Here is a 14,891-nt window from a genome sequence, read left to right as displayed (position 1 = left end):
ACAGGAAGTTATCTGTATCACTAGAGCTCTTTTCCTGAGTGCAAACTGTGGAATATTTGCTTGAAATTAACAATTCATTAGCCATTCATTAAACATGTAATTAGCCTGGGTAAAAACAGATGTCATTTCAATGTCCTTGACATCAATTTTCTCCACTCTGTAATCACCCCCATAACTCCTCTGCTTCCCTATCAAGTCTGAGAAACCCTAAGTTCCAGATTAGGAACAATGGTTATCTTTGGTGGGTCTCACTGCACACAAGCAATACTGGAGTATTCCCATCCATGGAAGCAATGCAGCTACACTTATCCAATGTTCTACTCCCTCTTCTTGAACAGTAGCAGAGGAAAGCAGTGAGCCACCAAGTGGGGAGCAGGAAGAACTGCAGAACTTCATCTTTTGCTAATGAGGACTCAACTTTGCAAGCTGCCAGCCAGAGGTTGGCTGTCCATACCGTGTGTGCGCGCACGTGTTACTGGGGATTGGACCCAGTGGGGCGCTTTATTGCTGAGTTACACACTTTTTGAGGAAGTGTATCACTAAATTGCCCAGGCTAGCCTTGAACTTGCAATCCCCTGCCTCAGCAGCCAGAGTAGCTGGGATTATAGGTGTACCCTGGCTCCATACACTTGTTTGTGGTAAACACAGCAAGCACTTCCATGCCAATCTTAAGAACTGACATCTCACTCTGGGATTCCAGTGGAAATGAGAGCAGCTCAGGGAATATAAATGTCTGCTGCTACCCAGGCCTTGGTTGTTGCAGGAAGAAATGGAACCTCTAAAGGAGGTTCAGGTTTATCAAGCCTAACAGACTACAGGCACCTAAAGACTCCAACCAGAAAATGGCCTGAGGAGCTCAGAGGAACAAGAGAAGATGGCAGTGCCACTAACCTATCAGTATCTAATAAACAGGGAAGTTGGAGCAGGACTCTATAAAGATCCAGTGGTAAAGCCCAACAACCTGAAACAGCAACTAGCCTGTTTCGCCCCTGGGTTACCAACCTCTCAGGAGAGACCAAGCCCACTGGGGAGAAACCTCATTTTCCTTAGGTTCCCAGTTCCTGGCACCATAGCTGGTGACCAATAAATATCCGTCAAATAGAATGACACTGTGAGCAGGGCTGGTGGTAGTACTGAAGATCAAAGAGCTCAGGAGGAGCTCTCCCTCAGAAGGCAGGGGACTCACCCTTCAGAAGATTCTTTTATTAAAACTGGGTGACATCCATAAGGGGACAGTACAAAAAAAATTTTGGTCCATGAAAAAAACATAATAATTCAGTTAATAAAAAGTTATCTTCAATAGGGACACTGTGTAGGAGTGCTGAACTTCCTCCTCATGGTTCCAGCCAGGAGCCAGGCCAGGGCTCAGCTGCCCCAGGGTTGTCCAGTGTCACTGTGGGGAGAACCTTTTGAAGGAGGGATGGGAATATGGCAGGAAGGGGAAGATGGGGAAAAAACTCTGCTGTCCCCAGTGTAGAACAGGCAGGGACAAGGGGCAAGGGGATATGCTCGCAGGAGCCTGAGGAGGGGTGGGGAAGCAGGGGCTTTGTCAGTTCTGTGGGTTCAGACCCATGCTGGCAGAATCCCCCTGTGCCCAGCTGTCTCCCACCCTGCTGTGTTGAGTCTGCGAGCCTGGGATATGCTAACTCGGGGGTGATACAACCTGGAAGAAGAATCTGAGGCTCTCCTGGAAAGATGCAAAACCATCTCAGTTCCAAGGGGCCAAGATCACAAGGTCCTGCTGCTACCTGAGGGGTCTGAAGCTTTGAGGGCAAGGGCTGGGGAAGTCACAATCCTGTGAGGCAGGGAGAGGGAAGAGTCACAAACCCAACTCAGAGCTGTTCTCCAGCCCTAGGCGCTTTCACTCCTCAGTACCCTAGAAGTCACCACTGAGTGTAAACTGGGCAGACGAGGGACAGGAAGACAGGATAGCCCAGGGCTTTACCCGTTTGATTTCAGGCCTGTTTCTCCATTAAGGGAGGGGGCAGGGGAGAATGAACGAACAAGTACTCTTCCAAGCAACAGGAGGAAGGAATAGCCTCTGCTGGCAATGACAGTACCCTAGGTTACATCCCTGGGGCTCTGACAGGAAAAGGCAAGATTCCCCCACCCAAATGCCATGGGTTAGGGCAGATATGAGGGAATCTTACAAAGGGTAGTTATAAGGAGTGTGCAGGAGGGAGCAACAATTCAAGAACAAACTCCAATACTGATGTAGACCCCTAGTAAGGAGTCGCAGAAGCACTGAGACAGCAGAGGACTGGGGACTGACCTGGGGCTCAGTGGAGCCCAAGAGCCAGGGTTCCTTTAGTGCTAGAGGGCAACAAGTGAAGGGAGAGTTTGCTCCAAACCTGTGGAGGGAAGGAAGGAAATTGGATTCTGTTATCAGGAGGGCCAAGATGAACTAGCTTAGAGAGCGCCCCCAGGCCTGAGTCTTGGAGGAGGGGCTACAACTCCCAACTCCTGGGTCTCTGAAGGGCTAGCTTAAATCAGTGTAGATGGTCTCCTTAAAGACCATCTGGCCTTAGGCCCAGTCCATTCAGAGCACTGATTACCACTACCGATTCTCTTTCTACCACTATCTAGAGGTCCTATGTAGACCAGGGGAGGATAGAGGCACATAGGAACTTTGTGGGGCAGAGGGAAGCTGAGGGGTAGGAAGGGATGGGATGGGAGAAGAGGATAAGAGGTGTCTTGTGAGACAGAAATGTGAGACCCTCTTCATTCTGGTGTTGTCCTTGAACCAACAGCATCCCCTGGAAGGCCCCAAGCAAGACCAAGGCAGGTGCTATGAGGCGGGCAGCACAGGGCCCAAATAAAGAACTGGAGCAGCCAAATTAGGGCTGTAGAAGAAGCCCTATGTATTCCGGATTCCCAGAGCTTGCTCTAATTCTTGTCGTCTCTGCTGCACCTAAGGAGAAAATAATGGAAACTGAGAGAGTTGATCAGAAATTGGTACCTAAAACCACTGACTCCTATCAGAGGCACACACCTCTTGTATTTTTGTCAATTTTCCTGTGTGTTCCAAGCACCTACCTTGGAGTAAAAGTATCGGCACACAGCCTCCTGAGCCCAAGGCTGGAAGTAGAACTCGGCTCGGCGCTCCTCCTCTGGGTTTCCCACCACGTCAGTCATTGTCTGAGCAAGAAAGGCAGGGAGAAGGAGAGAATAGACTTGTTTCTGCCTTATGCCTCCTACTGGTCCAATTGTATCCCATCAAAAGATGCTGAAATCCTAATCCCCCAGTACCTGTGAATCTGACCTCATTTGGAATAGGGTCTCTGCAAATGATCAAATTAAGATGAAGTTATTAGGTTGGCCCTAATTCAACATGACTGGTTTCCTTACAAAGAAGGAAAATTTGGATAGAGACAAAACAGGTACAGAAGGAAGACGATGTGAAGACACATGGAGAAAGCTAACTATAAGCTCAGGGATGCCTGAGGCTACCAGAAGCTAGGAGAGAGGCCTAAAACAGATTCTGCTTTACAGCCCTCAGAAGGAACCAATCCTGCTAACACTTTGATCTTAGACTTCCAGCCTCCACAACTGTGAGACAAATTTCTGTTGTTTAAGCCACAGGTTTGTGTTAGTTTGCTGTTGTAGCCCCAGTGAACTAATACAATACCTTGGTAGCCTCCTGTTATTCACAAGTCACTGCCTTGTCTAGAAACCTACTTGGTGCCCTTTGCCCCTGCTCCTCTATGCAGCCTCCCTAACTGTAGTCACAGCAACAGCAGGTTAGGTGAAAACTTGGATGTATTTCACACCTTCTGTGTCCATGCCTATTTTCTTGCCTGAGCTTAGTGTTCTCCTCTCTGAGAAATATCTTCAGCTGGGCAGGGTGGTGTGTGCTTGTAATCCCAGCGGCTTGGGAAGCTGAGGCAGGAGGACTGCGGGTTCAAAGCCAGCTTCAGTAACTTTGTGAGGCTCTAAGCAACCCAATGAGACCCTGTCTCTAAATAAAATACAAAATAGGGCTGGGGATGTGGCTCAGTGGTTGAGCACCCCTGAGTTCAATCCCCAGGGCCAAAGGGGGGGAAAAATATCTTCAAGTTCCAAATTTTCCATGAAGCCTTACCCAGAAACTCTAGCCTCACTTTTTAATTATTTTGCTGGTTCTGGTGAGTTTTGATAATGTCTTATATGGCATACTATTTTTAATCATATTAGCTTAGTTTCTCCAAATAGAAAGCATGTTGCAGAGATCAGGTCTTCCTTTCTGTTTTCTTGACAATATGCAGCACAATGACAACACTGAGTAAATACTTAAATCGACACTTGATGGTTTTCCCTACTTAATTGTAAAATGGGATATACCAAAGAAGAATTGGTTCGTCAGTCTCCACTGATCCTTTACTAAGTTCTTTACCTTGAGGTCCCGGCACTGGGACTGAAGCCAGTCATTGATGAAACCCTGAGGGTCTCTGGCAAAGCTCAGCATGAATTCCCGCTGAGTCTTCAACTGGTTGATAGTTTCTATTGTTTCGTGGATCTGAAAGGAACAAGGAACATACCATTTTCATACTACCGAAACATGAAGTTAGATGGTAGAAAGTGCGTGACATCTCTGCATGTCACTATCAACCTAGGCACTGGTGCTGCTCCCCAGAGCTACAATGCTGTGCCAAGTTCCAATTCCTGGCCCTGAGCATTCTTTCAGCAGGTAATGTGCACTTGTTTGTCTCTGTGTACCCCAAGTAAGGGGTACAGTTTTTCTTTTAGTCTCCTCAGTATCCAGCACTACATGGTGAATACTTAATCCACATCACTAACAGGGTCATGCGTTCCCACTTTGCAGTTCCAGGTCCGTTTTCTAAATTCCAAACAATTCAAGTGTTTTCTTGACATCTCAAGAACCTAACTCAACATCTCCAAAACTAAATCCAGTATCCTTTCCCTAATGCCTGTTCCTCTTCTTCCCAATTATAATAAATACAACTTTCCACCTAAGCCAGAAACTTAGGAGTCATCATTGTTCCTCCTCTCTCACCTCCATCCGAACAGTGGCCAAATCCCTTAATTCTTTTGACACCTCTCAAATTAGTCTACTTATTTCCATCTTCACTGTCTGTAACTTTAGTTTAGGGCCTTGACAGATCTTCCATGGATGACTATAGCAGTTGCCTACCTGGGCTTCTTGCCTCCACATCTTCCCTCTTACAATCTCCACCTTCCAGCCAGTGATCATTCTAAATACAAATAGCAATAGTGCTTCCACTGGTGAAAACCTCTTCACTAGACTAATTCCTTACTTCACCTACAGGATGGAGTAAAAAACAGTGTTCTCTGCATCAAAACCTTATGATAAGTCTCCTACTTCCTCATCTAGCTTCCTTTCCCCAAATATCCTATCCCCTGGCACCTGTTTTGTATCTAATACACCAAATGGCCTGTACCACTTCTTTTTTTGTGTGTTTGTGTATGGTGCTGAGATTGAGCTCAGCCTTCACACAGGTGGGCAAGTGTTTTACCACTGGCTGTACTCCTAACCTAGCTTGTACTTTTTTTTTTTTTGGTACTAATGACTGAAACCAGGGGTATGCTACCACTGAGCTACACCCCCAGTCCTTATTTTTTGAGACAGGGTCTTGCTAAGTTGCTGAGGCTGGCTCTGAACTTGTGATTCTCCTACCTCTGCCTCCTGAGTTGCTGGGATTACAGTTGTGCTCACCATGCTTGCCAATGTTATATCTTTAAACACTGTCTCATTTCATCCTCATAGCACCTTTATAAAAATGGGTAGTATGGTCTCTATTTCACAGATCAGAAACTAAGGCTCAACACTTTAAAAGATAGTCAGAGGCAGAACTCATATGAGTCTGGCTCCAAATAGCACCAAGTACAGTACCTGACAAATACTGGGTATTCGCATATTTTGAATTAAAACTAAGAATCAAAAGGCAGTCTAACCAAAAAGAAAAAAATGAAAAACGGCAGTTTAGAAACTGTGATAGGGAAATGGTAACACCCAAATTAGCTAGGGTCGAGACCCTACCTTGTTGTCTAGAGTAGCAATCTCCTGTTGACTGGCAGTGGAGAGCAGGAAAGAATTCATCTGAGTCTTCAAGGTATCATCCACTTCCACATCAATGTCATAACAAGCAGTCTTTTTCTGGTCATTTGGATCAACACTGGGAAGGAAACCAAAGGGATCTGATAAAGGGCTTATCCCCTGATAACTAAATACAGTGTCAAATGATGGCCCAAGGATGAAAGCAAAGGGGGTTCACTGCAAAAGGGCCCAAGAACTTTTAGGTGCAACAGAAATATTCTGTGTCTTCATTGAAGAGGTAGCCATGTGGCATATACATCTACCAAAAGTCTTCAAACTGTACTTTAAATGGGTATAATTTATTATATACAAATTCTACCTCAGTGAAGTTAATTTTTTTGTTGTTTTTTAGTGGTGCTGGGGATTGAACTCAGGGTCTTATGTATGCTAGGCAAGCACTCTACCAAGTGAGCTATATCCTCAGCCCTGAATGAAGTTAATTTTTTTTAAAGTTGATGATAAAAAATTTTAAATAGTACAAGGGGCTGTTGTGGCTCAGTGGTAGAGTGCTTGCCTAGCACAAGTGAGGCACTGGGTTCAATAAATAAGATGAAAGTATTGTGTCCATCTACAACTAAAAAAAATTAATTAATTAAAAAATAAATAGTACAAAATGTATCTAGTGAAAAGTAAGTTCCTTCCTCTCTAAAGAAAATCACTGCTATAGAATTTTATCTTTTTCCCTTTTAAACTAAAATTAAGCCATGGTATAATGGTACATGCCTATAATCCCAGCAATTAGGGAGGCTGAGGCAGGAGGATCACAAGTTTAAAGCCAACTTAGTAAGACTCTGTCTCAAAATAAAATAAAATAAAATAAAAAGGGCTGAGGATATAGTTCAGAGGTTAAGCACACCTAAGTTCAATTGCTGGTACCCAGTATCAGGAAAACCAAAACAAACGAAACCACTGAAATTAAACACTGGGTAAGGTGATACATGTCTGTAACCCCAGAAGAAGACTGAGGCAGGAAGATCCCAAATTCAAGGTCAACCTCAGCAACTTAGGAAGGCCCTAAGTAATTTAGCAAGACCCTGTCTCACATCTTGTTATTTTTCCCAGTGCTAGGGACTGAGCTCAGGCCTCATGCATGCTAGGCAAGTGCTTTACCACTGAGGTATATCCCTAGTCCTCCTAGTCCTAAGTCCCTGTCTCAAAATGGGCTAGGGATGTAGCTCAGCAGTAAAGTACCCCTAAACTCATTAAAATTAACCCCCCAAATAAAGTCAAATCTCTCTCTTACACACACACACACACACACACGCACACACGACCGAGGGCTAGGGATGTAGTTCAGTTTGTATAGCATTTATCTACAACGTTTGAGGTCCTGAGTTTGATCCCAAACACCACAAAAAATAGATAATAAATAAATAAAAAGTTAAAAAAAGGAAAAGAAAAGAAAAAGCAGTCTAACTTAATCCCAGGAATCCAGGACAAAACAGTTTTTATGGACCCAATATATAGATTATAGGAGTTACTACTTGGTAAATGATGGATCAGGACATAAGGAATGGCAGACTTTTACCAGACTTAATACAGAGCAAAGGAGAGTGCAAAGAGACAATATCCAACTAAAGGGACCTTTCTTCACTCTATCTGCCTAGAGATGCCTTGCTCTCTATCTTCTACACTAAATAGACAACAGAAGCAATGGAGTTAGTCTCAGACTGGAGTGCCCTACCACTTAGACATGCTGCTGATCCTTCACATCAGTGATCAGCTCATAAAGGTTTAACAACTAATCCTCTGAGGGAGCAGGAATACTGCACTAACGTGCAGTGTTTGCGATTTCCAGCCACCAATATTCCATCATTGATCAGGGAATGGGAAAGAGCTATGCAACAAAAACAATCATTATACAGTAGTATTTCCACCATACAAACACAATCTTTTCTTTTCTTTTCTTTTCTTTTCTTTTTTTAAACCAGGGATTGAACACAGGGGTGCTTAACCAGAGCCACATCCAAAGCCCTTTTTATTTTTTATTGTGAGCAGGGTCTCCCTAGGTTGCTTAGGGTTTCATTAAGTTGCTGAGGCTGACTTTGAACTAGCAATCTTCCTGTCTCAGTCGCCCAAGCTGCTGAGATTACAGGTATGTGCCACCATACCCAGCAAGACACAAGTAATCTTGAGAACACAAACACTAGAAAAATGTAATAACCAGGAAGCAGTTAAGTTTTGAATATATATCACCCTCACTTTTAGTATAATGAATTTAATTTTAATTTTATATAATTTAATTAACAGCTTTGTCTAACAACCTGCTTGTAAAATCCCTGTAAAGTTTGACAACTGGCTGTGCCAGCAGGTGAATACCAGCTCCAGCATACTCCACAGCATCCCATGCACAGGCTTACCTGATGACGTGATTAATGATAATGGGTTCTGGTGGCATAAGCAAGGCATGGAGCCTTTGAGGGATCTCTGAAAACTTCATACGTTGAGACTCAAAGATCTGTGGGAAACAGAAGCAGCTACAAATTTGCATTTTGAGTATAATTAGTGCTTGAGTAGATTCTAACAAAAGAATGGGTTCTTTACCTACCTGCTGGAGGTACTTGTCACAGATGACAAACTCCCGCTCATGAGGATCTTGGAGCTTATGTGTCTTAATATATTGCCACAGTGCTTGAATGATCACTGGACGAGTCTGGGTGTGGATGCCAAGGAGCCGAGCCAGACGAGGGTCTAATTTAAACTGGGGAGGCTACACAGAATCAAAGAGTGTAGGTGATAAAACTAATTAGTTGGGTCTATGTGTATTTTAGGATACTTAGTACAGAAGAACATTCAATCTAGTCAGCAAATATTAACAAAGTGCTTTCTCAGGGGTAGGAAAACACTAGGAAGAACTCAGGACTAAAAACTATCTCCATACTAAAGTGACAAATTATTCACAACCAGACTTAAACCCTCAGTCAGACTGCTAATGGAATATGACTATGAAAGTTGGACTCCCTCACACCTCCACGGAATACCTGGTAATCCAGCATCAGTAGAACAGTACATCGTACATTCACGTCTCCTGGTCGCTTCACCTGGAAGCCATCAGTCTCCTGGGTAGTGGCGGTCCTGTGCCACTACAGAGAGGAAGATGTCAGGGGGTGCTCTCCCAGAGGAAGAGCTGGGGTGGGAGGGAAGAGCTTCTGTAATGACTGAACATTCATTCAATTCTGATTACTGAGGCTACTGAAGAAGAATAATAACATGATGCATCTCTAAAAACTGCATATGACTGGGATTATTGTCTGTGTATAAATAGATTAACTTTTTAATTCTATGTGTTTGCGATCACATTTAAATTAGCATGAATTTCTAGTGATAACTTTATTCACAAAAAGAACAGAAATACACTGTAGTTACTATTTATTGAATATTTATTATATGCAAAAGTATTCTAAAACATTAACTGGATTGTCACTTAATTCCCAAACATGAGATAGGCACTAATACCTATTTTATAGGTAAGAAAACTAATGCTTAGGAGAATGAAGCAATTTGCCTAGGTCAAAGAGCCAGAAAGTGGTGGAGCTGCGATTTGAGATCTAATGTGTCTGACTCTACGGTCCACATTTTCAGCCACTATACTCTACTTCTATAAAATTAAATTAAATAGATTTATAAATTTCTATTGATTCTATGACTTACTTCCCTTATTAGATGGTAAAGACCTTTCCATGTCTCTTAGTGGTTGAGGTTAAGGGGCTGCGGCTACACTGGCAAAGAAAGGAGCAAGTTAAGTTTACATGGAGTGCTGGACTGTCATTCTGGTTCTGATTGTATCCCAAAGAATACTATTGCTAATATAGTCTTCAAAACACTGAGCTATTGGGCATTATGCTAAATGATTTCTGGTGATTTATATGTGACTCTAAGGGAACAGGAACCAAAAGGAAGTCCCATAACTATAAAGGTAATATAGGCAAGTACTAGTATCCTATTAGTCAACCCGTTTAACTATAGTAACTGCTACCAGGAAAAAGTATGAATGGTGTGTGGGTAACTAATGACTCACCAGTATTAACAAGCAAGATGCAGAGCAGAGATAGCCTGGCATGTAAACGAGGCCTCCATTAGAATTTCCCTTGAAAGTGGGGACAGTGGCCAGGATAACATTAAAAAGGCGGGACAAGTTAGATTGCAAACTAAACACAGCTAGTGCCACCTGGAGGTCAATGTACAAACTGCAATGGTAGAACTATACACCTGGGGTAACCCTTTATTTTACACCTCCCGCTTACACTACAGAGGTTAAAGTATGGCTCCCAAGTCCATCATCCTTCAGTCACAGAGTCAAAATCTAGAAAGCAGAACTACTCACTTCTACCAGATGGTTGTCTGGCCCATACAAGTCTTTGTCCAATTCAATCACTAAGGACTTAAAAAAGGAAGAAAATTTCCTCTTTTGTTTTGTGGCATCATATTTGGACAAGGCTGACTAGAAGAGAGAGAAAAGGTCATGTTAGAAAAGGCTAGAATAAATTTCCCACAACAAAGTTCTTAAAAAAGAGTCCACAACAGCAATGGGAGGGAAAAAAAAAAAAAAAAAAAAAAAACACTAAAAATGCCTTCTGAATATTTCTGAGGAGATGGAAAAGCATCTGTGGGTATTAAACAAGTCATGGCAGGTAGCAACAGAACCCTGAAGAAGCAGCCTATAAGACAGGATCGTTGACTTACCTACCTCATTACCCTTTGGGAAATGAGACAAGCTAAGCCAAACTTTTGCACATAACAAAGCAAGTTTGAATAGAGAAAATTCTGACTGTAGAGGGGAAATGAATCATAGGCAAAAAGCAGCCAGGACAAAAACAGCTTTATTTGGACAGAACAACACAATAAGCAGATGGACTGGACCAACATAGAAGAGAAGACTATGACACTGAACTCTGGTTCTCCTGCAAAAATGCATTCAAATTAGCTTGCCTACAAGCAGCTAAAAACAGAGAGCCAGAGAGTGTAAGGAATGAGAGAAAGGTGAGCTTCCCCAAGGAGCTGCTTGCTGGTGTGGGAAGTTTGGGGGCTATCACCTGTCAGCTGATGTTCCCTGTGAAGCCACAAAGAGCCTATTGGAGGAATCTATTCTACTTAAACCGGGGGCATCTCCAGTGAAGATGGAGTTACCACAATGGGAATCAAGGACCTTAAGGACCCCAAGAGGAAGCATGGCCTCAAATGCTAAGCATCAAACTCACTTGATAAAAAAACAAACAAACAAAAAAAAAAAACCAAAGAACTAAACTTTAGATACTGTTAAATTCAAAGGCACCAGGAGAAAGGTAAACAATAAATCAGATCTCAGGACAATATGACACCAGTGAGGGTCAAAGCTGTGGAAGCAGATACAAAGGACTATTGTCTTTCTGTAAAGGGAACAGTGTCCCTCTCTCTGATGCTCCCAGCAGGAGCTATGAGCACCAGTCAGGCTTCCTGCTGATTGCACAACACTACTCATTCCCAGCAGTTCCCACCCTGGATGCCGACCACAGTGGACCTTTAACTCACATCCTCCAGGAGCCGTCCTTCTACCCGAAGCTCCCAGGAAGCCACCGTCCCTTCCCCATCCTCGGCATCTGACTTAGCCGGATTGAAAGTGTTAGAAATGAAAATTCGCAGCTTCCGTTTTTGCTGAGGAAGGCAGAAACAGGATTGATAGTGGGGCTTCAGTGGTTTGATGTTGAAGACAAGGGTCTCCCCAAACCCCAAAACTGCTCCTAACATACTGGTTTACTGTCTACCCAGTCCCTCCAGGTGGTGGATGAAGATTCCATTTAGAAGAGGAGTACAGGCCACTGACCTAAGTACAAGTGCATACACCAGGATGCCAAGTGGACAAAGTCATGCAAGGTGCCAGGTTCCCAAGGTAGCAGAGCCATTATAGCAAAAACATGGACAAGGTATATTTCTGATGCAAGAGACATCAAAAGTCCCTCCCCCCGGCTGTTCTTATGCTACTAATATAATTCTTGGTTTGTAGGCGGAAGGGAGAGATGCAATTTAAATGCCAAGGAGAGCTGTGCTGTGCCTTTGATTTCTCATCTAAAGCCTGGTGAAGGTTCCCAAGTCCTCTCCTTTGGCTCTTTGCCTAATGCTGTCCTGTTTTACCTTGATGGGACGTTTCAAGGCCTCCTGGATATCTAGTCGTTTCCTCATGATAGTCTGGTCCAGTTTCCTTTCAAAAGCCAAAAGATCCATATAGGCCTGGGATTCTGGTACCAATTCACGAATCTTAGGAACAGAAAGATATAATTGGGATCTAGAGCTGGTCATCTCTCTTCTCAAACTCACCACATCTTCAAGAAGATCTATAGTCTAGACTCACCCTCTGAGGTAGAATTTTGTCAGCCATCTTCTTTTTCTTTGCACTGTTTGGAATAAATACTGTTATCAGGTTGGAATAGAACTAGTCAGAACATGAAGATAAGCTGTCAGCACTTTCATTTATAATAAAGTGAGGGCCTGAAAAGATCCCAAATCAAAGAAAACCCTCTCCCCAAAAAACCATCAACTCCACAAGGCATTCTCAAGGATGAGCCCCCTTAACAACATCTGCTGACTCAGCACTACCATTTCTTGATTTGCCACTTCTCTCCTCATAGATCCCCTCCCCCACTCCCCAAGTCATCTTACTTGTGGTTTCGATTTTGGACCGCCTGCTGTTGGACCTGCTGGATCTGCTGAGGTGCAGGTCTCTTGCGGGACTGGTCCATCCCTGACTGGGCCAGGCCAGGTCGGACAGAAGGGTTTCCCCCATAGCCAGGAGGTCCCATGGAAGGTCCCTGAGGTGTCATTCGGCTGCCTGGCAGCATACCTGGTCTCTACAGAAGGGAAAGAACCCAAAGATGTAATGGCTTCCCTTGCTAACCCCATTAAAAAATGGGGGAAATCTGAGTTCTTTGAAACAAGATAGGGAGATTGGGGGACAATGAAAGGACAGCTCTCTGCCTCTTTGGAATATAGGTAATTGGTGTTTCCTCTGCTTCAATAGTGATTTCATAGAAAAACAGGGTACTAAAGCTAAGAGACCGTCGGATTATATTCAAATTCTCCCCAGGTTACGTTGGGTCTGACTCTTCCAACATCTCTAGTTCCACATTTTCTCTGCTAGCTCCTTAGATGCTGACCTCAATTTGCAACTAAACCTTGGGTGTTCCTGTGAGCTCTGGAGGTGCTCAAGCCCCTTTGCACTCCATAACCATGCCAGGCGCCACTTAACCCACCCTGGTTCTACATCGACTCCCCAATGAAACAATGCCTCTGGGAGCAGGTGAGGATGCCAACTGCCTCCCCCAACCCCCCACCCAGGGCACGAACCCCTCCCAAGGGAGTCCCTCCTACTACTCCCCCACCCTTGGTACTCCCAGGGCCCCGCCCCCGGCCTGTGCGCCCCTCCTCCTGCCTCACTCACCGGATAGGCCGCTCCGGGCATCGGGGAGCGGTACAGCCCTTGACCCGGCGCCGGGCCCATTCGCACGGGAGGTCCCGGAGTTCCGCCCGGGCCCAGAGCAGCCGCCGCACCCGCCCCTCCAGAGGCTCCGGCGCCGCCGCTCGGAGCTACAGACTGGAAGCCCGCCCGGGCCGCCATCTTCCCGGAGCCGCCGCTGCAGCTGCACAAAGAACCGGAACCGGAACTCCCCCTGCCCCCGCGCGCCCCCCGAGTGCCTGCCTGTTTGTGCGCCCGGCTGACCGGGAGGCATGGGAAGCTCGGAACAGCGAGACTGTAGGCTAGAGGGGGCAACTAGCGGAAAAGGCGTGCTGACCACTCCCTCCCGCCTTCAGGGTCCGGGAGGGAAAACCATAGAGAGGAACTGTAGGATAGAGAGGCCGCGCGAGCGGGCGCCCCCAGGCCGACGGGAGGAAGACAAGGCCCTGGGAAGGGACCACAGTCCCCGCCCCTGCCCCAACCTTGATTCCAGCCCTCTGATGAAGAGGGATTTGGAGTAATTGCTTCATGTTGGCCCAGTGCGTTTAACTTTTCAAAGCGCTTTGACTATTTTTCGTTTCATTCTCTAACTGCTCTAACCCCGGGTGTGTGAGGAGGGGCGCAAACTGTAATTCTGTTTTACAAACCGGAAAGCTGAACTCAAAGGAGGTAAGTGACTAGGCAAAGACACACCTGCCAAGTTGACACTGAAGGCAAATCTTAGATTCCAGGTCTCCTGGTTCATAGCCCGCCTCAATAATTACCTCAAGTGGGAACTTCAACCTAATGTTGTCTGACCTTTAACCTAACCTGCTTCCAGATTTAAGTTCTAGTTTATCTTGAATTTCGACCCTGCCCTCTCTCCAAAGACTCTTTTGTGTTGGGACTTCTGTTTGGGAAATTAGTTGCCTTTGGTCCCCTTCTTCTTTCCCTGCCCATTGATTCAAACCATTCCTGGTGCGACGATCAGCCAGTCCCATTCAGGAGGACCAGTGTCTCCCTACTCAAAACTCTTTGCTCCTCCCCTGATTGTGTGGCCATATGCCTAGCTCAGCTCTAGACACTTAGTGGGAATACCTAAATAATTTTAACAAAAAGAACAACACTTTAGTTTGGGAGGCTGAGGCAGGAGGATTGCAATTTCAAAGCCAACCTCAGCAATGGCAAGGCTCTAAGCAACTCAGTGAGACCCTACCTCTAAAAATACAAAATAGAGCTGGGGATGTGGCTCATTGGTTGAGTGCCCCTGAATTCAATCTCCAGTACCCCCCCTCCAAAAAAAAGAACAACACTGAAGAGGACATGGTTGATACCCAGTTTATACCACCACCCCCCCCAAAAAAAAAGAACACTGAAGAGGACATGGTTGATACCCAGTTTATTAGACCAGAGGCATGCGTCACCCAGCCC

General features: G+C 45.0%; 1 protein-coding gene across 6 annotated transcripts; it reads right to left on the bottom strand.

Moving 5' to 3' along the window:
• Nucleotides 1-1,188: 1,188 nt before the first annotated feature.
• On the bottom strand, nt 1,189-14,075 carry SMARCD1 (SWI/SNF related BAF chromatin remodeling complex subunit D1). 6 transcript variants are annotated; one of them, XR_013763811.1, is made up of 14 exons: nt 13,467-14,041; nt 12,689-12,876; nt 12,381-12,423; nt 12,164-12,286; nt 11,564-11,686; nt 10,380-10,496; nt 9,037-9,138; nt 8,416-8,765; nt 5,999-6,134; nt 4,373-4,495; nt 3,037-3,138; nt 2,717-2,911; nt 2,273-2,351; nt 1,189-1,795 (listed from the first exon to the last, which is right to left on the bottom strand). XR_013763811.1 is itself a non-coding variant. In XM_079139791.1 (13 exons), the coding sequence occupies exons 1-13, from the start codon at nt 13,641-13,643 to the stop codon at nt 2,858-2,860; spliced, it is 1,548 nt and encodes a 515-aa protein (XP_078995917.1). In that variant the 5' UTR covers nt 13,644-13,978; the 3' UTR covers nt 1,189-2,857. The 6 variants fall into 6 exon arrangements, 3 of the variants coding, with proteins under 3 accessions (XP_078995917.1, XP_078995916.1, XP_078995918.1); XR_013763809.1 differs by having other exon boundaries at nt 2,273-2,911; XR_013763810.1 differs by having other exon boundaries at nt 1,189-2,351.
• Nucleotides 14,076-14,891: the final 816 nt, after the last annotated feature.

The sequence above is a fragment of the Sciurus vulgaris genome, assembly GCF_902686455.1.
Source record: "Sciurus vulgaris genome assembly, chromosome: 5".
Taxonomy (NCBI): domain Eukaryota; kingdom Metazoa; phylum Chordata; class Mammalia; order Rodentia; family Sciuridae; genus Sciurus; species Sciurus vulgaris.
The sequence above is the reverse complement of the archived record's forward strand: the minus strand, read 5'-3'. Positions and strand labels throughout refer to the sequence as shown.